At 44.7% G+C, this 21,636-nt stretch overlaps 1 protein-coding gene across 3 annotated transcripts in view; it reads left to right on the top strand.

Moving 5' to 3' along the window:
• The window catches only part of ZNF532 (zinc finger protein 532), a 101,104-nt gene that overhangs the window by 53,862 nt on the left and 25,606 nt on the right, over positions 1-21,636 (top strand). For all 3 annotated transcript variants that reach the window (XM_075327942.1, XM_075327947.1, XM_075327935.1), the window contains exons 7-8: positions 15,497-15,659; positions 18,597-18,881. In XM_075327942.1, the coding sequence (XP_075184057.1) occupies positions 15,497-15,659; positions 18,597-18,881 (448 nt within the window). The remainder of the gene's footprint in view (positions 1-15,496; positions 15,660-18,596; positions 18,882-21,636) is intronic.

The raw sequence follows: 21,636 nt of genomic DNA, 5'->3' as shown, positions 1-21,636 counted from the left end.
TTGCATCTTGAGCTGTCGTTTTTAACGGTATCATTTTGGCGCAGATGCTACGTTTTGATCTCCTGTTATTGCATTTAGCGCAAAATTTGTGGCGACCAAAACAACTTGATTTTGGCATTTGTAATTTTTTTTTTTGCCGCTCCACCGTTTACCGATCAGGTTAATTGATTTTATATTTTCATAGATCGAGCATTTCTGAACGCGGCGATACCAAATGTGTGTATATTTTTTTTATTTTTTTAACCCTTTAATTTTCATTGAGGCAAATGGGGGGGTGATTTTAACTTTTAAGTTTTTTTAATTTTTTTTAAAAAAATTGAAAACTTTTTTTTTTTTTTTAACATTTCTTTTTTATTTTACTAGGTTCCCTAGGGGACTACAACGATCAGTAGTCTTATCGCTCTTCCATTTCTCCTGATCAGAGCAGCACCGCTCAGACCGGGAGAAATGATTGTCTCTTGTAACCTCCAGTACTCTGCTGTTTCTTACAGGACCTGAGTCATGTGAGCACAGGAGTCATGATATGACCCTGTGCTACTATGGCAACCATTGGGTCCACGTGATCACGTCATGTGACTTCCGGTATTGTCCTGTGAGTCAAGTTATAGCGCTATTATAATGGCGCTGTCACATATTGTCCGTGCCATTTAAGTGGTTAAATGGCACAGGCGGATAGCGATTTCGCTTGTGCCTAGCAGGCACACATGTCAGCAGTATAAATCAGCTGAGATGTGTGCCGATCTCACCCGGCTGCCGACCGCTAGGACGGAAGATTACTGCCCATGGTCATTAAGGGGTTAAGAGGCAGCCTGGCTAAGTATTTTCTGACCCCTGGGGGTGGAACATTAAATAGGTAGTTAAATGGATCTAAAGTAACCCTATACCCCAGAATTCCATGGACCACCACCCTCACCTCTCTCCAGAAGGGGGAAAGAAACTCGCAGTCCCTAAAAATATGGGTGAGGGACCCCTTATCTTTCTTACATCTCCGACATTGGTCCGATGTACCGGGAAAAAGCCTACCAAGGTCCTCTGGGGTATGGTACCAGTACATCAGAATTTTTTATATTGATTCTCCTTTTCGGTGGTACATAGAGAAGTCTTTGCTGCTCTGCTCGTTCCTAGATAGTTCGTCACATCGGTTTCGGTATCTCTCTTCCCAAATACGTCTCCCATTTTGTCATGTATGGCTGCTGCACCTCAGCATGTGAGGTGAGTATGTCATATATATGCGAGATCAGTCCTCTCATCGATGGAAAGAAAAAAAACCAAACGGTTCAGGGCTGGAATTGATCCCAGATATCTGGCCAGACACTGGCCCCAAATAAGTCTAAGGGGAACAGAATCCTGCACTTAAAAATGGTGGTAGAAGGGATAGGGGTATAGGAGCAGGCGCGCTATAGTTACCAAGCCTCTGGTGAGGCTGTAACTGCTCCCGCAGCCGCCCATTTACTTCTGAGGCTGCTCATTAGGCTCATGCATATGCACTGCTTTCCCCGCCCACCAGCATCTGGGATTGGTTGCAGTCAGATGCGCTCCACACTGAGTGACAGCATGTCTGACGCTTCCAATCACACACACTGTCTGCAAGTCTATCTTGGTATAAAAATATATAAATAAAATTGGCAAAGGGTCCCCCCATATTATGATACCCAGCACAGATAAAGCATAAAGCTACAGGCTGCAGCCCTCAGCCGTGCGCTTATCTATGCTGTGTATCAAAATTAAAGGAACTGCATGCTGCAGTTTTTTTTTGTTTTTTTTTACTTATTTGAAATAAATTTAAAAATTGACATGCAGTCCCCCTAATTTTGATACACAGCCATGATAAAACCCGACAGCTGGGAGCTGATATTCTTAGGCTGGGGAGACTCATTGTTATTGGGAGCCCCCAGCCTAAAAATAGCAGCCTGCAGCAGCCCAGAGTTGTTGCATCCATTAGATGGGACAATTCCAGCACTTTACCCATCTCTTCCCGATTGCCCTGGTGCGGTTGCAATTGGGGTAATAAGAGACCCCCCCCCCATTACTAATCTTACTAATCTGTAAGTGAAAGTAAATAACACAAATTCAAAAAAGAATCCTTTATTTTGAATAGAAGATTAAAAAACACCCTCTTTCACCACTTTATTAACCCCAAAAACACCCCTGCAGGTCCGACGTAATCCACACAAGGTCCCACGACGATTCCAGCTTTGCTACATCTGAAAGCACAGCGTGTGACCATGGAACATGACCTATCGCTTTGAGGTTCAGACAGAGACAGATGTCACTCAGGTTAGTTGCGGTCATGGGTGGAGGTTCCAACGGTCCTCCACCTGTGATTGCAGGTAACCTGACCCCAGGTGACCTTAATGAACTCACTGAGTTCACAGACCTGCATCTCCTGGCAGAAAACTGTGGGTTTTTTTGCCAAGAGATGCAGATTTGGTGCTGAAATTTTTACAACATATTCCTGCATCTAATCTACACTTCCTGGCAAAAAAAACACATCAAGTGCGGTATGGTGTGGTGATGCATTTTTTGCCAGGAGGTGTAGCTTACGTACAGGAATATGGTGTAAAAAGTTCTGCACCAAATCTGCATCTCTTGGCAAAAAAACCCCAGTTTTCTGCCAGGAGATGTAGGTCTGTTAACTCAGTGAGTTTTCAATGAGGTCACCTGAAGTCAGGTTACCTGCGGTCACAGGTGGAGGGCCATGGGTACCTCCAGATCTGGTGACAACTAACCTGAGTGATGTCGCCGCTCATCACGGCTCAGTCTCTGCTTGAATCTCACAGCGGTCGGTCATGTTCCATAATAGCGCGCAGTGCCTTCAGTAATGTAATAGAGCTGGAATCGTAATGGGACCTCGCATGGGTTACGTTGGATGTGGGTGTTTTGGGGGTTAATAAAGTGGTGAAAGTGGGAGGTTTTTTTGTCTTTTATTTCAAATAAAGGATTTTCTTCGGCGCTCCATTGGGAGACCCAGACGATTGGGGTGTATAGCACTGCCTCCGGAGGCCACACAAAGCAATTACACTAAAAAGTGTAAGGCCCCTCCCCTTCTGGCTATACACCCCCAGTGGGATCACTGGCTCACCAGTTTTCTGCTTTGTGCGAAGGAGGTCAGACATCCATGCATAAGCTCCACTGTTTAGTCAGCAGTAGCTGCTGACTATATCGGATGGAAGAAAAGAGGGCCCATACTAGGGCCCCCAGCATGCTCCCTTCTCACCCCACTTGTGGTTTGTAAGGTTGAGGTACCTATTGCTGGTACGGAGGCTGGAGCCCACATGCTGTTTTCCTTCCCCATCCCCCTGAGGGGCTCTGAGGAAGTGGGATCTTTCCGGCCACCAAGCCCTGAGGCCGGGCTCCATCCACAGACCCATAGAACCTGCTGGATGTGGAGCGGGAGTACCGTTCAGGGACAAGGCCCTGCAACTTTCAGGTACTCTGTGTCCCCGTATGGGCCACGCACACTCCAGGCTTGCTGGGTGTGCTAGTGCGCCGGGGACTGTAGCGCTGTGCGCTGGGCTTATAATCCCTGCAGATTACTGGGGGACTTTACGTGTGGGGACCGCCGCGCCGACCGCCCCTGGAGCGGCGGCGCAGCTGCGACTTGTAGTGCGCTGGGGACGCGCCGACCGCGCTTTTACGGCAGCGGCGCTTCTAACTTTAGTCCCCGGCTTTTGCGGCCTAGCGCCGCTTCGTTCCCGCCCCCACCCTGTCACTCAGGGAAAGGGAGAGACGCTGTTCTATAGCAGCGCCGAGGGCTGGAGCCTTATTTACATTCTCCAGCCCCCTTCACTAGACACAGTGGGCGCCGGGTTCCCGCTCTTGTCTCGGGCACGCCCTCGGCCCGCCCCTCTTCTCTGGACGCCGGCAGCCATTCCGGCACGCAGAGCGGGAAAACGGAGACAAGCGCTGAGCTACAGCACAGGATTCCGGCGCCACACACCCGCTTTTGTGCGGGCGGTAAGCGGCAACTAAAGTGCTGACCCACTAATGCCGAAGTGTCCTGTTGTACTTTTGTACGGTCGCTATTCAGGATGCAGACCTAGAAACAGCAGCAAAAGATCAGGGGTGCTAAAGCACAGACTCTATATGCTGCTTGTCTTGCATGTGCTGCAGTGTCATGTGTCCTTTATGCTTGTATGCTTTACATTGCACTGTAAGGGCTATTCTTGGCTGTCTACCCGCCTAGATGGCTAGACAGCGGCAGCAAACAGCAATGGTGCTAAGGCACAAGCTTTCAATGCTGCTTGGATTGCATGTACTGCAGAGTTTATTTTCATGCTTGTACATTCACTGCATGTCGCTATTCTTGGCTAATGCTCCTTGATGACTAGACAACAGCAGCAGAAAAGCAAGGGTGCTAAGGCACAAGCTTTCAATGCTGCTTGGATTGCATGTGCTGCAGTGGTTATTTTCATGCTTGTATGCTATACATTCACTGTATGTCGCTTTTCTTGGCTAATGCTCCTGAATAACTAGACAACGGCAGCTGAAAAGCAAAGGTGCCAAGGCACAGGCTTTCTATGCTCCTTGTACTGCATGTGCTGAAGTGTTTATTGTACTTCATGCTTGTATGCTAGCACTGTACGGTCGCTATTCTTGGCTAATGCTCCTAGATGGCTAGAACTGTTCCAGGACCCCCAGTGTGTGCAATTACTCAACGGGGTCTCTGCTACAGGTGGCCAAAAGAACCACCTGTGATCCCTGTCCAGGGACAGGGACGGAGTTGCAGTTTCCGCTGATATATTGTCTGTGACTATGACTAACATCTTACAGACTTTGCAGTCCAGACAGACCTTGGGCAATATTGATTCAATGCCCCTGGCCATCCTGATTTCGAAACAAATCATGGCTCCAGGAGGGTCCCATGCATCCCAGGGTGCAGGCTCTCGACAGTCCCAGGCGGCCTAAGCGAGCTCCCTAAGAACGGCCCTCGACTTCATCACAGTACTCTCTGTATGATGATGCAGACGTAGCTGTTCAGGACTCTGATCCTGAGACCGCTCTCAATCCGGATACACCGGATGCTGACGCCATAGTGAATGATCTTATAGCGTCCATCAATGGAAGGTTGGATATTGCTCCCTCAGCTCCCCCAGTGGAGGAGTCAGCTTTACAGCAGGAGAAATCCTTTTTTTCAGTACTCATGCGTATATTGAATATTTTTCTGGCCACGCTGACTTCAGAGAAGCAGTTCAGAAACACCACGCTTACCAGATAAGCGTTTTCTCCAAACGTTTTAAGGATACACGTTATACCTTTCCCCTGACGTGGTAAAGCGCTAGACCCAGGGTCCAAAGGTGGATCCCCCAATCTCCAGGCTTGCGGCTAGATCCATAGTTGCAGTGGAGATGGGACTTCACTTAAAGATGCCATTGACAGACAGATGGACCTCTGGTTGAAATCTGTCTGTGAAGCTATCAGTGTGCCGGTTGCTCCGGCATTCGCAGCCGTATGGGCACTCTATCCTATTTCAGCTGGGCTTGCGCAGCTGGTCTTGAGCACATGTACATCTGTGCCGCAGGTGGTGTCCTTAACCTCGCAATGTTTGCATTGCGACTTACCCTAGTAATGCTGTCCTGGAGGGACAGTCGAGGTTGGTCCTTCCCAGGCTCGGGCAGGTCCCAATTGTCCTCGTCCAAAAGGACTCAAAAGGCTCAGAGGGGCTCAGTTTCCGGCCGGGCTCAATCACGCCCAAGGAAGGCAGCAGGAGGAACCGCTACCAAGGCGGTCTCCTCATGACTTTCAGCTCTCTCTCTCCGCATCCGCGGTTGGTGGCAGAATCTCCCGCTTGGCGACATTTAGCTGCCACAGGTCACAGACCGGTGGGTGAGAGACATTTTGTCTCACGTGTACAGGATAGAGTTCAGTTCTCGTCCTCCGCCTCGGTTCTTCAGAACTTCCCCACATCCCGACCGAGCAGATGCCCTTCTGCAGGCGGTGCATTCTCTAAGAGCAGAAGGAGTGGTGGTCCCTGTTCCTCTTCGGGAACAAGGACAAGGGTTTTACTCCAATCTCTTTGTGGTACCAAAAAAGGACGGCTCATTCCGTCCTGTTCTGGACCTAAAACTGCTCAACAAGCATGTGAACGCCAGGCGGTTCCGGATGGAATCCCTCCGCTCAGTCATTGCCTCAATGTCTCAAGGAGATTTCCTAGCATCAATAGACATCAAAGATGCTTATCTCCACGTGCCGATTGCTACAGACCACCAACGCTTTCTACGCTTCGTGATAGGAGACGACCATCTTCAGTTCGTAGCTCTGCCATTTGGTCTGGCGACAGCCCCACGGGTGTTCACCAAGGTCATGGCGGCAGTGGTAGCAGTCTTGCACTCTCAGGGACACTCTGTGATCCCTTACTTGGACGATTTACTTGTCAAGGCACTCTCTCAGGAGGCATGCCAACTCAGCCTGAACGTTGCACTGGAGACTCTCCAGACGTTCGGTTGGATCATCAACTTCTCAAAGTCAACTCTGTTACCGACCCAATCACTGACGTATCTTGGCATGGAGTTTCATACTCTCTCAGCGATAGTGAAGCTTCCGCTGGACAAGCAGCGGTCACTACAGACTGGGGTGCAGGCTCTCCTTCAAAGTCAGTCGCACTCCTTAAGACGCCTCATGCACTTCCTCGGGAAGATGGTGGCGGCAATGGAGGCGGTTCCGTTTGCGCAGTTTCATCTGCGCCCACTTCAATGGGACATTCTCCGCCAATGGGACGGGAAGTCAACATCCCTGGACAGGAAAGTCTCCCTTTCCCAGACGGCCAAGGACTCTCTGTAGTGGTGGCTTCTTCCCACCTCATTATCACAGGGAAGATCCTTCCTACCACCGTCCTGGGCGGTGGTCACGACAGACGCGAGTCTGTCAGGATGGGGAGCAGTTTTTCTCCACCACAGGGCTCAGGGTACGTGGACCCAGCAGGAGTCCACCCTTCAGATCAATGTTCTGGAAATCAGAGCAGTGTATCTTGCCCTACTAGCCTTCCAGCAGTGGCTGGAAGGAAGGCAGATCCGAATTCAGTCGGACAACTCCACAGCGGTGGCATACATCAACCACCAAGGGGGGACACGCAGTCGACAAGCCCTCCAGGAAGTCCGGCGGATTCTGATGTGGGTGGAAGCCACGGCCTCCACCATATCCGCAGTTCGCATCCCCGGCGTAGAAAACTAGGAAGCAGACTTCCTCAGTCGCCAGGGCATGGACGCAGGGGAATGGTCCCTTCACCCGGACGTGTTTCAGGAAATCTGTCGCCGCTGGGGAAGGCCGGACGTCGACTTAATGGCGTCCCGGCACAACAACAAGGTCCCAACCTTCATGGCACGGTCTCGCGATCACAGAGCTCTGGCGGCAGACGCCTTAGTGCAAGATTGGTCGCAGTTCCGGCTCCCTTATGTGTTTCCACCTCTGGCACTCTTGCCAACCGACCAGACTTGCTGTCCCAAGGGCCGTTTTTCCATCGGAATTCTGCGGCCCTGAACCTGACTGTGTGGCCATTGAGTCCTGGATCCTAGCGTCTTCAGGATTATCCCAAGGGGTCGTTGCCACCATGAGACAGGCTAGGTAGCCCACGTCCGCTAAGATCTACCACAGAACGTGGAGGATATTCTTATCCTGGTGCTCTGCTCAGGGAGTGTCTCCCTGGCCATTTGCATTGCCTACATTTCTTTCTTTCCTGCAATCTGGGTTAGAAAAAGGTTTGTCGCTCGGCTCCCTTAAAGGGCAAGTCTCGGCGCTATCCGTCTTTTTTCAGAAGCGTCTAGCACGACTTTCTAAGGTGCGCACGTTCCTGCAGGGGGTTTGTCATATCGTACCCCCGTACAGGCGGCCGTTAGATCCATGGGATCTGAACAGGGTACTGGTTGCCCTCCAGAAGCCGCCCTTCGAGCCTCTGAGGGAGGTTTCACTTTCTAGACTATCACAGAAAGTGGCTTTTCTGGTAGCGATCACATCTCTTCGGAGAGTGTCTGAGCTAGCAGCGCTGAATAGGATAACTGAAGTGAGCACTAATATATATATATGAGTGCAAGCCAAAAATACATACTATATATAAGAATAAGGCTGCACATCAAACTTAGATAATGGTATAATGCCTCAAGCATATGGAAAAATATTGGAATATACAATGAAAAATGCTACTTGCTAATTTGAACATGTGAATAATGAATTGCATACCTGCCATGAATATTAGGAAAAAGGAGATATTTAGCAATCGCATTGATCAATGTAACTGAGCCCCAAGGCCTCGTCAAGGCATATCTCTATATTGGGGTCCCTAGCTCTGTGACCCTAACTGTGTGTCATCTCATTGCAATTAAAAACTGCTATGGGTGGAGAGGGGTAACTAAGGACTTTCTTATATAGGAGATGGAAAAAACATGGCCGAAAGGGGCGGAGCTGTGTTCACATTCAGGAAAAAAAAAAAAAAAAATTACATATAACTGAATAGGATAACTGAAGTGAGCACTAATATATATATATGAGTGCAAGCCAAAAATACATACTATATATAAGAATAAGGCTGCACATCAAACTTAGATAATGGTATAATGCCTCAAGCATATGGAAAAATATTGGAATATACAATGAAAAATGCTACTTGCTAATTTGAACATGTGAATAATGAATTGCATACCTGCCATGAATATTAGGAAAAAGGAGATATTTAGCAATCGCATTGATCAATGTAACTGAGCCCCAAGGCCTCGTCAAGGCATATCTCTATATTGGGGTCCCTAGCTCTGTGACCCTAACTGTGTGTCATCTCATTGCAATTAAAAACTGCTATGGGTGGAGAGGGGTAGCTAAGGACTTTCTTATATAGGAGATGGAAAAAACATGGCCGAAAGGGGCGGAGCTGTGTTCACATTCAGAAAAAAAAACTACATATAACTGAATAGGATAACTGAAGTGAGCACTAATATATATATTATGAGAGCTAGCAGCGCTGTCATCCAAGGCTCCCTTCCTGGTCTTCCACCAGGACAAGGTAGTGCTGCGACCCATTCAGGAGTTTCTCCCGAAGGTGGTATCCTCTTTTCATCTTAATCAGGATATCTCTTTGCCTTCTTTTTGTCCTCATGCAGTTCATCGCTATGAGAAGGATTTACATTTGTTAGATCTGGTGAGAGCACTCAGAATCTACATTTCCCGCACGGCGCCCCTGCGCCGTTCGGATGCACTCTTTGTCCTTGTCGCTGGTAAGCGCAAAGGGTCGCAGGCTTCCAAGGCCACCCTGGCTCGATGGATCAAAGAACCAATTCTTGAAGCCTACCGTTCTGCTGGGCTTCCGGTTCCATCAGGGCTGAAGGCCCATTCTACCAGAGCCGTGGGTGCGTCCTGGGCATTACGACACCAGGCTACGGCTCAACAGGTGTGCCAGGCAGCTACCTGGTCGAGTCTGCACACTTTCACCAAACATTATCAGGTGCATACCTATGCTTCGGCGGACGCCAGCCTAGGTAGAAGAGTCCTGCAGGCGGCAGTTGCCTCCCCGTAGGGGAGGGCTGTCTTTGCAGCTATAACATGAGGTATTTCTTTACCCACCCAGGGACAGCTTTTGGACGTCCCAATCGTCTGGGTCTCCCAATGGAGCGCCGAAGAAGAAGGGAATTTTGTTACTTACCGTAAATTCCTTTTCTTCTAGCTCCTATTGGGAGACCCAGCACCCGCCCTGTTGTCCTTCGGGATTTTTGGTTGTTTTTCGGGTACACATGTTGTTCATGTTGAATGGTTTTCAGTTCTCCGACGTTACTTCGGAGTGAATTTGTTTAAACCAGTTATTGGCTTTCCTCCTTCTTGCTTTTGCACTAAAACTGGTGAGCCAGTGATCCCACTGGGGGTGTATAGCCAGAAGGGGAGGGGCCTTACACTTTTTAGTGTAATTGCTTTGTGTGGCCTCCGGAGGCAGTGCTATACACCCCAATCGTCTGGGTCTCCCAATAGGAGCTAGAAGAAAAGGAATTTACGGTAAGTAACAAAATTCCCTTCTTTTCAGTGTTTGTGTTTATTTACTTTCACTTACAGATTAATAATGGGGGTCTCATAGAAACCTTCCATTACTAATCTAGGGCGGAATGGCAGCTGTGAGCTGCGATTAACACTTTATTATCCTAATTGCCACTGCACCAGGGCAATCGGGAAAAGCCGGGTAAAGTTGCTTGGATTATCGCATTTAATGGATGCGACAATCATGGGGGGCTGCAGGCTGCTTTTGTTAGGCTGGGGGGTGCTCAATAATCACGGGTTTCCTCAGCCTGAGAATACCAGCTCCCAGCTGTCGGGCTTTGTCTTGGCTGGGTATCAAAATTAGGGGTTCCTTCTATTTTGATACCAATATAGATAGACCAAGATAGCCAATATAAGCACCTGGCTGGTGGCTGCAGCCTGTAGCCGTGTGCTTTATCTGTGCTGGTATCAGTAGATTGGGGGACCATGCACCAATTGTTTTATTTATTTATTAATTTTATACCACGATTGAGAGCCTCACACAGTGTCTGTGATTCCAACCAATGCTGTCATGCTTTCGGCGCTGTGCATGACCTCACCAGCGCCATGCTCGTACCCACCTATAATCTTGCGTCTGTGCATTTAGCTCACCGGCGCGAGCTAGGGCGGCTATGTTTTCTGCTCTGCCCACGATATGGCAGAGCGAACTGTGCCTTCACGAGCAGACCTAACTGCACAGGCACGAAATTTGAAAATGCGACGAGGAGGATGACTGAGGGCATCATCCCATCAATCAAGGAAGGAGGACGGCGATCAGCGGCAGGAGGGGAGGAAAAGAGCAGAAAATGAGCCCACCCATCTGGCCAACCAAGGTAATTAGCATACCTAAGGGCCAAGTTTTATAAAGTTATTTTTGGGGTCTGGAAGGGGAGTCAGGGCCAAGGTGCACCTTCATAGAATGCAGTCCCGGAGCTGCAGAAGGGGATTCTTTTAGTTTAATAGGGAAAAAGCTGGTGAGAGGTTCCCTTTAAGGAAGGGTTCTAAAAGCCTGAATAATACCTTTAAAGGTGACCTGTCAACAGGACAAAAGTGTCTAATTTTTAATTTTAGTTTATTCCTGTTACTCCCTTGAGTATTTTGTTTTGGTAAATTTGCCATATTGCTCTGTACCTCAGGGGCGTGACTCTCTGGGTTATTATGCAGATCAGCCTTAATACACTCCCTCAAGGAATCTAGTAAACCACGCCCCATTCGAAAACACCCTAAAAGTATCACTAAACAAAAAGAACCATATCTCTGGAACCATATGGCATATTTGAAAGAAAACCTCTATATTCAGAGGAGCATTGGGAATAAAATGAGTCAAAATTGGCCACTTTTGACCTGGTGACAGGTCTCCTTTAAGGCGGCCTTCCTATAAGATAGCTTACACTAGGACCGGAGAGACTTTGCAGACTGTCGTTCCTTTTATCTGTGATTTCCTGAGCCCGGTCATGTGAGGGACGGTGAGGACGGGGCTCATCCATCATTAATTGTCCCTTTTCTTCTTTATAAAAAATGCAAAACTCTTAAGAAAATGCTCTGGATGGGAGAAAACATTTGTGGGTTTAATAGAGATAAAAAAGCATATTGTTTTCTTCAGGAGGCAAAAACATTGTTCTGCTTTTAACCGAGATGTAAAATAGTTATTGATTCTGCGTTTCGCCGTAATTACGACATTTTTACAGTCTTCATTACACTTTATTTCACCTGGGACCGGAGAAACTTTGCAGCTTTACTAACTATTTTTAAAGGGTTATACTAGGACTTTTCATAGTGATGTCATATCCTTAGGATAAGAGGTCGATATTTCGCTAGTGGTGGTGCGATCCCAAGCACCTCTGATGATTTACTCAATAGAGCGTATTAAAGTTCTTTTAAAGGGTATGTCCAGAAATTCAATATTGATGACCTATCTGTAAGATAGAGCGAAAATATCAAATGAATAGGGGGTCTGCCCCCACTGATCAACATATTTCAGCTAGAGAATACACAATGTACAAAACCAAAAAGAGATACAATTCATTTCAATAGGAGCTGAGCTGCAGTACCCAAGAACGGCCACTACATAGAGTACGGTGCTGTGCTGCTCCAACTCTGTATACTGTGTACATCCAGCCAGTACTGTAAACAGCTGATTGGAAAGGTTGGAGTTCACCACCAGCAATCGGATATTGATACATTTTTCCTATACTTTTTGGAAAATCTGCTTAATAAGGCAGTAGTTGCTAAAGCTTCTCTGCCTTAATACAGTAATACATCCGACCAGTGATGTAAACAGCTGATCAGGAAGGTTGAAGTTGGACCACCAATGATCCGATATTGATTATTGTTGTATACTTTTTGAAATATCTGCTTAATAAGGCAGAGTTAAAAGCTAACTACCGATTGTTGCTAAAGCCTCTCTGCTTAAATAATACATCTTCGCAGTGCTGTAAACAGCTTTTTGGAAAGATTGATGTTGGACCGCCACAGATCGGATATCAATATCTTTTTACTATACTTTTTGGAAAATCTGCTTAATAAGGCAGTAGTTGCTAAAGCTTCTCTGCCTTAATACAGTAATACATCCGACCAGTGCTGTAAACAGCTGATCAGGAAGGTTGAAGTTGGACCACCAATGATCCGATATTGATTATTGTTGTATACTTTTTGAAATATCTGCTTAATAAGGCAGAGTTAAAAGCTAACTACCGGTTGTTGCTAAAGCCTCTCTGCTTAAATAATACATCTTCGCAGTGCTGTAAACAGCTTTTTGGAAAGATTGATGTTGGACCGCCACAGATCGGATATCAATATCTTTTTACTATACTTTTTGGAAAATCTGCTTAATAAGGCAGAGTTGAAAGCTGAGAACTGGTGGTTGCTAAAGACTATCTGCCTTAATAATACATATGGCCAATGCTTTAAACAGATGATCGGGAAGATTGGAGTTGGACCGCCACCAATTTGATATTGATTATTTTTGTATACTTTTTGAAAAATCTGCTTAATAAGGCAGAGTTAAAAGCTAACTACCGGTTGTTGCTAAAGCCTTTCTGCCTAAATAATCCGGGCAGCGCTGTAAACAGCTGATTGGAAAGGTTGATGATGGACTACCAACGATCATAATTGATACATTTTTACTATACTTTTTAAAATATCTGCTTAATAAGGCAGAGTTGAATGTTAACTATTGGTAGTTGCTTAAGCCGCTCTGCCTTAATAATGCATCCGGCCAGTTCTGTAAACAGCTGATCGGGAGGTTGGAGTTGGACCGCTACTGATCTGATATTAATACATTTTTAATACACTTTTTGGAAAATCTGCTTAATAAGGCAGAGTTGAATGCTAACTATCGGTAGTTGCTTAAGCCTTTCTGCCTTAATAATACAACCCTGCAGCGCTGTAAACAGCTGATCGGAAAGGTTGATGATGGACTACCACCGATCTGATTATTGATACATTTTTACTATACTTTTTGGAAAATCTGCTTAATAAGGCAGAGTTGAATGGTAACTATCAGTAGTTGCTAAAACCTCTCTGCCTTCATAATACATTCAGGCAGGGCCCTTAAACAGCTGATCAGAAAGGTTGATGATGGACTACCACCAATATATTTTTACTATACTTTTTTGAAAATCTGCTTAATAAGGCAGAGTTGAAAGCTAACTACCGGTAGTTGCTAAAGCCTCTCTGCCTAAATAATACATCCAGCCAGTGCTGTAAACAGCTGATCTGGAAGTTGGACCGCTACTGATCTGATATTGATACGTTTTTAATACTTTTTGGAAAATCTGCTTAATCAGTCAGAGTTGAAAGCTAACTACTAGTAGTTGCTAAAGAGTCACTCTCTGTCTTAATAATACATCCAGCCACTGCTTTAGACAGCTGATCAGGAAGATTGGTGTTGGACCGCCACAGATCGGATATTTATACATTTTTACTATACTTTTTGGAAAATCTGCTTATTAAGGCAGAGTTGAAAGCGGACTACTGGTAATTGTCAAAGCCTCTCTGCCTTAACTCCACCCCCTCCCGCAAAACACCTGTTTGTAGTTGTTACATTGTATCTATAGCAGTTTATCCAAAATGAGTAGTTAGGAACCCAAACGCTTACTGTCAGCATAGGATGTGGATGAACTTTGCAGCAGTTGTGTCCTATATTTACAGTATATCATGATCTTTGCCTGTACTATTGGCTAGATTTTTCTAACTAGATAAAGGAAATGTAGAGAGAGATGTAGCACCCCACGGGGCAGGTGGTTAACCTACTCGTCGCCGGGCCATTTCGGGCCGGGTCAGGCGTTGTCACAAGGTGGCCTTGCCCAGTTCCATTGCCCCGAGGCGTACAGTAAATGATGGGGGAAGTGGGTTATTGGGAAACGTTTGTCGTGATGCCACCTGCTGTATACTGCCAGGGAGTAGCCGTCGCTGCCGGGTTCCTCGCCGGGGCAGGTGTTAAGGCAGCCGGGATGGTGTCGCTCCCCACAGGCGGAGTGGGCCCTGGGTGGATGATGAGGGTTCTAATGGCCATTGGTCCCTAAGCGCTGGGCGACGCCGCCAGTAAGGACGAGCCAACACAGTCTCTGCGGGTTCAGGGTGTAGTTTACTCAGAACTTCAGCTTGCAGCCCGGTCACACTGGTCACTGCCATGGTGGGCTCCGGTAAATCCCAGATCCGGTAAGGCACCACCACCGGTGTTTTGAGAGAGAAGGAGTGAGAGTCAAGTTTTCCAGATATGTCTTGCCAGAACTATGGTCATGACGGGTCTGTTTTTGATGTGAGTGTGTTGCACCTCCTTCTATCCCAAGTGGAACCTGCCCCCCTTCCAGGTGGCTGGCTTCAGCGACCAGGAAGTCCCATGATCGTATGGCCGCTTCCTGCCTACCCTGAGCCAACCCACCCTGTGTGAAGGCTCCTAAGCTGTATGTAGAGGGTTAATGTGGAACAATGGTGATTAACCCCCCCTTACCTGAGATGAAGACCGCATCTTAATTGAGGTGCAGTACACTGTGGTGACCAGAGCCTCAGGGACGCCACATAGACATAACGTGAAGCTTCTGGCCACCTATGTAAAACATGTAAGAAGGCCTATGTGACATTTATAGTACTGGAACCTTCTCATGTAGAAGAGGGGCCTTTGGGGCCCCCTTTAAATGGTCACTGTCATTTATTACAAGTGATCATAAGAAACTCTTATCAGAGAAATATGCATCTTTCATCACTTATGAGTCATTACGGTGTGAAAACGTCATCTACGTACCCATCCATGAAAGCATAAAAGGGACCCACATAGAATCACTTGGTTTATGGTAATCTGCACATCATCACCTTTTGGACACAGCCCACAACAGCAGGGCACAATGTTTATTTTCCCTTCCCCCATTCGGATTTCGGAAAAAGGAAAGAAAAGTCTATGACCTCCATCTCTACAGTACATATATTATTTGTTAGTCCTTGTATTGTCCCATTTATTCAGTACTGAATATGAGCTATTAATATAGAATGTTCCTCATGTTTTTTTTCCCAGAATTATCTACAAATGCTCTATGTGTGACACAGTGTTCACGATGCAGCCGCTGCTCTATCGTCACTTTGACCAACATCTCGAGCACCAGAAAGTCTCCGTATTTAAGTGTCCGGACTGTTCCCTCCTATACGCACAGAAACAGCTTATGATGGATCACATCAAGGTAGGAGAAAAAGGCCGATATCTAAGGGAACAGAATTAAACACGTCGGACAATTTTCTCGCATATTCCATTTCCGAAACGACATTTAATAAAGCTATTATTATTATTATTATTATTATTATTATATATAGTTTTTTTTTTTTGCTTAACAATATGTATTTGTGGCTTAAAAAAAATTGCAATTTTTGCTCTAAAAATGTGCTTTTAGGCTCTTTTGTTTCCCTACATATTCAACTTTGATGTGGTCTGTTGTGTTCAATCAACTGAGAGGAGCTCTGAAAAAGACAGATGAGAGTTATAGACTTTCACATTGGATCATCTGAATGGGTTCACTGAAGGATTATCAGTTCACTTAATCTCTGGCCAGAAATACATGCATTTAAGTAAGGGGGAAAAATGTGCCCATACAGGCGGTCACCAAAGTCTCCGCTTAGCCCAACTGACCTATTATTCTGTATTGGAATTAATATATTTCCATTCCTTGCTGCTCCATCTCTTTTAGTGGTAGGAAAGCTCCTTTTATCACCTTCATTTTAGGTTTTTTTTTTTATTTTTTTTAGAAAAATCTGATTAATAATGCAGGCTTAGAGTGAAAACGTCGTAATGGGCAGCAGCAACTTTTTTCATTTTCTCCTTGGTTGTCGGTACTGTCTCAGATCAGAATTAGTTGTAAACTGATGGCCGAAAAGGGCAGGGATTCTTAGCATGCCTTTATATCTTCTTGGCAAGTGACCTTTTTTATGCTTGTATTTTGGGCTAAAAATAATTTTATTTACACTTCATTACAACATATTTTGCACCTTTATATAGTCTCTGTGTCACTTTGTCTTTTTCATGGCTGCAGAATGACTTATCTTAGAATCCATCAGTGAGCTCATTCTGATAGAAAGTTTCTAATTCTTTTTATCTAGTCTTTTGGTCTAGTCTTTTGGTCTAGTCTTTTGGTCTAGTCTTTTTTATTCCAGCCTTTTTTTATTCCAGTCTTTTTTATTCCAGCCTTTTTTTATTCCAGTCTTTTTTATTCCAGTCTTTTTTTCTCATTCCAGTCTTTTTTTCATTGCAGTCTTTTTTTCATTCCAGTCTTTTTTATTCCAGTCTTTTTTTATTCCAGTGTTTTTTTTATTCCAGTCTTTTTTAATTCCAGTCTTTAATTCCAGTCTTTAATTCCAGTCTTTTTTAATTCCAGTCTTTTTTAATACCAGTCTTTTTTAATACCAGTCTTTTTTAATACCAGTCTTTTTTAATACCAGTCTTTTTTAATACCAGTCTTTTTTAATGCCAGTCTTTTTTAATGCCAGTCTTTTTTAATGCCAGTCTTTTTTAATTCCAGTCTTTTTTAATTCCAGTCTTTTTTAATTCCAGTCTTTTTTAATTCCAGTCTTTTTTATTCCAGTCTTTTTTATTCCAGTCTAGTCTTTTGTCTAGTCTTTTGTCTAGTCTTTTGTCTAGTCTTTTGTCTAGTCTTTTGTCTAGTCTTTTGTCTAGTCTTTTGTCTAGTCTTTTATCTAGTCTTTTGTCTAGTCTTTTGTCTAGTCTTTTGTCTAGTCTCTTATCTAGTCTCTTATCTAGTCATTTTTTTTTAGCTCCTCTCTGCTGATTTACGATCACAAAACACAAAGTTGAACTAAACTTTATTGTCATAAATCAGCTGAAATATCATATAAAAGCGTTAAAAACTCCATATCAGAATAAGCTCACTGATGGATCCTCAGTTAACTCATTCTGCAGCCTGTAATGTGCAGGGAAACAAACCACTTTTTTTTTTTTTTTTAATGAAACACAATTGCAAAAAAAAATGCTTGTATTTTGGGCTAAAAATCATTTTATTTACACTTCATTACAACATATTTTGCACCTTATATAGTCTCTGTGTCACTTTGTCTTTTTCATGGCTGCAGAATGACTTATCTTAGAATCCATCAGTGAGCTCATTCTGATAGAAAGTTTCTAATTCTTTTTATCTAGTCTTTTGGTCTAGTCTTTTAGTCTAGTCTTTTTTATTCCAGTCTTTTTTTTTTCCAGTCTTTTTTTATTCCAGTCTTTTTTTTTTAATTCCAGTCTTTTTTAATTCCAGTCTTTTTTAATTCCAGTCTTTTTTAATTCCAGTCTTTTTTAATTCCAGTCTTTTTTAATTCCAGTCTTTTTTAATTCCAGTCTTTTTTTATTCCAGTCTTTTTTTATTCCAGTGTTTTTTTATTCCAGTCTTTTTTATTCCAGTCTTTTTTTTTATTCCAGTGTTTTTTTTATTCCAGTGTTTTTTTTATTCCAGTCTTTTTTTTTTATTCCAGTCTTTTTTTTTATTCCAGTCTTTTTTTATTCCAGTCTTTTTTTATTCCAGTCTTTTTTTTATTCCAGTCTTTTTTTTATTCCAGTCTTTTTTTAATTCCAGTCTTTTTTATTCCAGTCTAGTCTTTTGTCTAGTCTTTTGTCTAGTCTTTTGTCTAGTCTTTTGTCTAGTCTTTTGTCTAGTCTTTTGTCTAGTCTTTTGTCTAGTCTTTTGTCTAGTCTTTTGTCTAGTCTCTTATCTAGTCTCTTATCTAGTCTCTTATCGAGTCTCTTATCTAGTCATTTTTTTTGAGCTCCTCTCTGCTGATTTACGATCACAAAACACAAAGTTGAACTAAACTTTATTGTCATAAATCAGCTGAAATATCATATAAAAGCGTTAAAAACTCCATATCAGAATAAGCTCACTGATGGATCCTCAGTTAACTCATTCTGCAGCCAGTAATGTGCAGGGAAACAAACCACTTTTTTTTTTTTTTTTTTTTAATGAAACACAATTGCAAAAAAAAAATAATTTTTAGTACAAAAAGATGCATTCAGGTAAAACAAAAGTCCTGAAAGTTGTCCATCATCTGAGCTTTGTGCGATTATATATGCTGTTGGAGAATTCCTGCTGTTATAACTTCTAACCCTGGCTTCATTTGCCTTGCAGTCTATGCACGGGACACTGAAGAGCGTGGAGGGTCCTCCGAAAATTGGAACTAATTTACCTCTAAGCACCAAACCCACCACCCAGAACTCCAACAGCCCCATCAAGGAAGAAATTAAGCCTGTGAATGGGACTGAGAAACCGGAAAAGAAAGCCACTGTTCTAGAAAAGAAGACCAACCAAGTGGTCAAAAAAAGTGCAAAACCCGGCTGGACCTGCTGGAACTGCGATCAGCTGTTCAACCAGCGAGAATTATATATATCACACATGAAGAAGGAGCATGGGAAGGTAAGAGCCACCTCTTCAGCCTGGAGATCAAGCTCCTGACACTATGCCTACATATTGTCAACCGTCCTCATCCATGAGCTCCAGTAGTGGTCATAGGGTCCTCCCGTTACTCGATCCCCAGCTTGGAATAGCTGATAACAGAGAATGATAGTACAAGGTGAACCAATGTTACGGCTGTTGAGTTCTAAGGCAGTCTAGTATGGAGGCAAAAACGTCCCGTCGCATTGTGCTATTTAGGCCTGTGAGCTGAAGGGGACATGATGCCAACCGACCCATCCTCTGCCTGGCGTTTGCCCAAATCTCCCGACATTTGCAGTATATGTCCTGCAGAAATCAATAGGATTTGTACAAAATGGGCTCACATGTTCGGCCTGCTCCATTCTCAGTGGGTGCTGACTGTTTTGCACAGCACACGTCCCCCATTGACTGACTGATGCATCAGTTTATCCCTTTAGCTATCCACAGTGAAAAGCGACCATTTTAAGTGGTTAAACAGAGGGAGAAGTTCTGTCACCCCCATTGGGCTCCCAATATGTGATAGCGATAACCCAGGGGGCTTTTTAATGGTAGCTGGGGGACCAATTTGGACTTTCTCTGTAAAGCCCCCATATTTTTTAGTTTTAAGGAGCATAGGAAATGTAGAACTTAAAATATCATCATGCCAACTGTTTAAAAAGGTATAGCCACTGGGAAGACTCGTTTGTCAGTGCGGGCTCTCATCCGCTGGCCTGGCTGTCTTCATAAAGACCGCACAGACTAGGGCTCATCTCACTGACTGCCTGCACTGCTTCCCTGTGGGCAAAACAATAGGCAGACCAGATAGGGTGAGGAAATCATACATTGGTAAGACTTTATTGGTTCACCAACAGGCAAAACATATCGCACATTCCCAGCAAAACACAAGATGGTACAAGCAACAGAGTGTAACCCTTCCACTGGTCCACCAGGGATTAGAATCTTCATGACTTTGGGGCTTCCAGGGACAACTATCCAAGCCAGCAGCACCCTGCTTTTGGCAGGCACCCACTGAGAGGAGATAGCAGCAAGCTTAGGAAGCTGATTTGAGCACAGAAAGATATGTAGCCAGGCAACTGAGTTTTTACCACCCTCGGTTCTCCAAGCAAATTTGTGGGCACAGTGATCGAGCAGTTAAGCAGTTCTGTGAACCTTCAGCTGCAACCGTAGATCCTAAGCTAAGGTAATGTATAATATCTAAAGTGAAGCAGTTCTGTGAACCTTCAGCTGGCACCGTAGATTCTAAGCTGAGGTCATGTAGAGTATCCCAAGTAAAGCAGTTCTGTGAACCTTCGGCTGGAACCGTAGATCCTAAGCTGAGGTCATGTAGAGTATCCCAAGTAAAGCAGTTCTGTGAACCTTCCTCTGGAACCGTAGATCCTAAGCTGAGGTCATGTAGAGTATCCCAAGTAAAGCAGTTCTGTGAACCTTCGGCTGGAACCGTAGATCCTAAGCTGAGGTCATGTAAAGTATCCAAAGTAAAGCAGTTCTTTGATTCCCCATCTGGAACCGAAGCTTCTCAGCTGAGGTCATGTATAATAACTCACTGGTGACAGATGTAAGGCCCTTTTATGCCCCACAGTTCTCTTACAGCATTGGTGGAGATGGCTGCTCTTTAATTGTTCACTAGTTCAATCCGACTGCATAATTTTCCTCTGAATTATGTAGTCAGAAGAGCTAAGGCAATGCCACATCAGACAATAAGGCTCCGATGAGTCTGACTTGAGACAATAGCTAACTTCTTTTGATTTAATAAACAAAGGAAACCTACATATGGCCAAATTAACAACATTTCACCTTGTCACAAGTGGCCAAACGCTGAGTTGTCACAGTCACTGATCAGTCAGGTGGGAGTCTGATCTCTGAAACCCATTAATCTTGAAAATCGAAGGACCGCACCCCTGGCCTCCTGCTATGGCTTAGTGCTATGCAAGGACTAGCTGTAGATACTTGTGTATCTGGTTGGCCAGGAACATGGTATCGCAGGGAAAACAAAGAAGGGTCTCACCGATTTAATAACCCTGGAGAAGCCTACAGGGTCTTCTCGCTCTTCCCATCACTCAAATGCAACCTGGTGTGCCATCACTTATTTTAGTGACATCATGGAACCCAACCATAAAAGCAAAAAGGACTGGAATGGCATGAAAGAAGTCTCCAAACATTCCCCATAAAGTAGAAATGCAGCGCTAAACCTCTGGACCTCAACCAGAGTTGTCAGCAGTGTAGGACGAGTTCCCCTTTAATCTTATTCTTTAATAAATTATACCGGAGCACCGTATATTCTGACTTTGGAGTAAAGCTTTGATCCGCGCTCCGCTCACCACTCTTGTCTTCCTCGCGTAAATTAGATGCGAAGAACACAAACCAGCACACAGAGCAATAAAGCGGCATTCCTGGATGTGACAGGCGTGCACCGCGCTCGCTCCTTCCTGCGTTCTACAAAACATCTTCCTCATAAATCTTTCAAGGCGGGGAAAAAAAAGGGAAGAGCTGTCATATTAGTACTTCTCTAATGTGCCCGGCCGTCACCGGTGTCACAAACTACACAACTTCGCTATCAACAAGGCGCCTTTATCACAGAAACTTTTCTCTATACTCCTTATTAGACACAAGGGGTTACCAGAAAGGGGGTCTCTTCTATTAAGAGGAAAAATGCGGCAAAGTAGGACTCTTGCATTGAAAAAGATGGAGCCCGTCCGTTACACACAAGGCTCACCGGCCCCATTGGGTGCAGTGTAAT

Source organism: Anomaloglossus baeobatrachus, chromosome 1, assembly GCF_048569485.1.
Source record: "Anomaloglossus baeobatrachus isolate aAnoBae1 chromosome 1, aAnoBae1.hap1, whole genome shotgun sequence".
NCBI classification, from domain to species: Eukaryota; Metazoa; Chordata; class Amphibia; order Anura; family Aromobatidae; genus Anomaloglossus; species Anomaloglossus baeobatrachus.
This window is presented reverse-complemented; position numbering and strand designations above follow the sequence as displayed.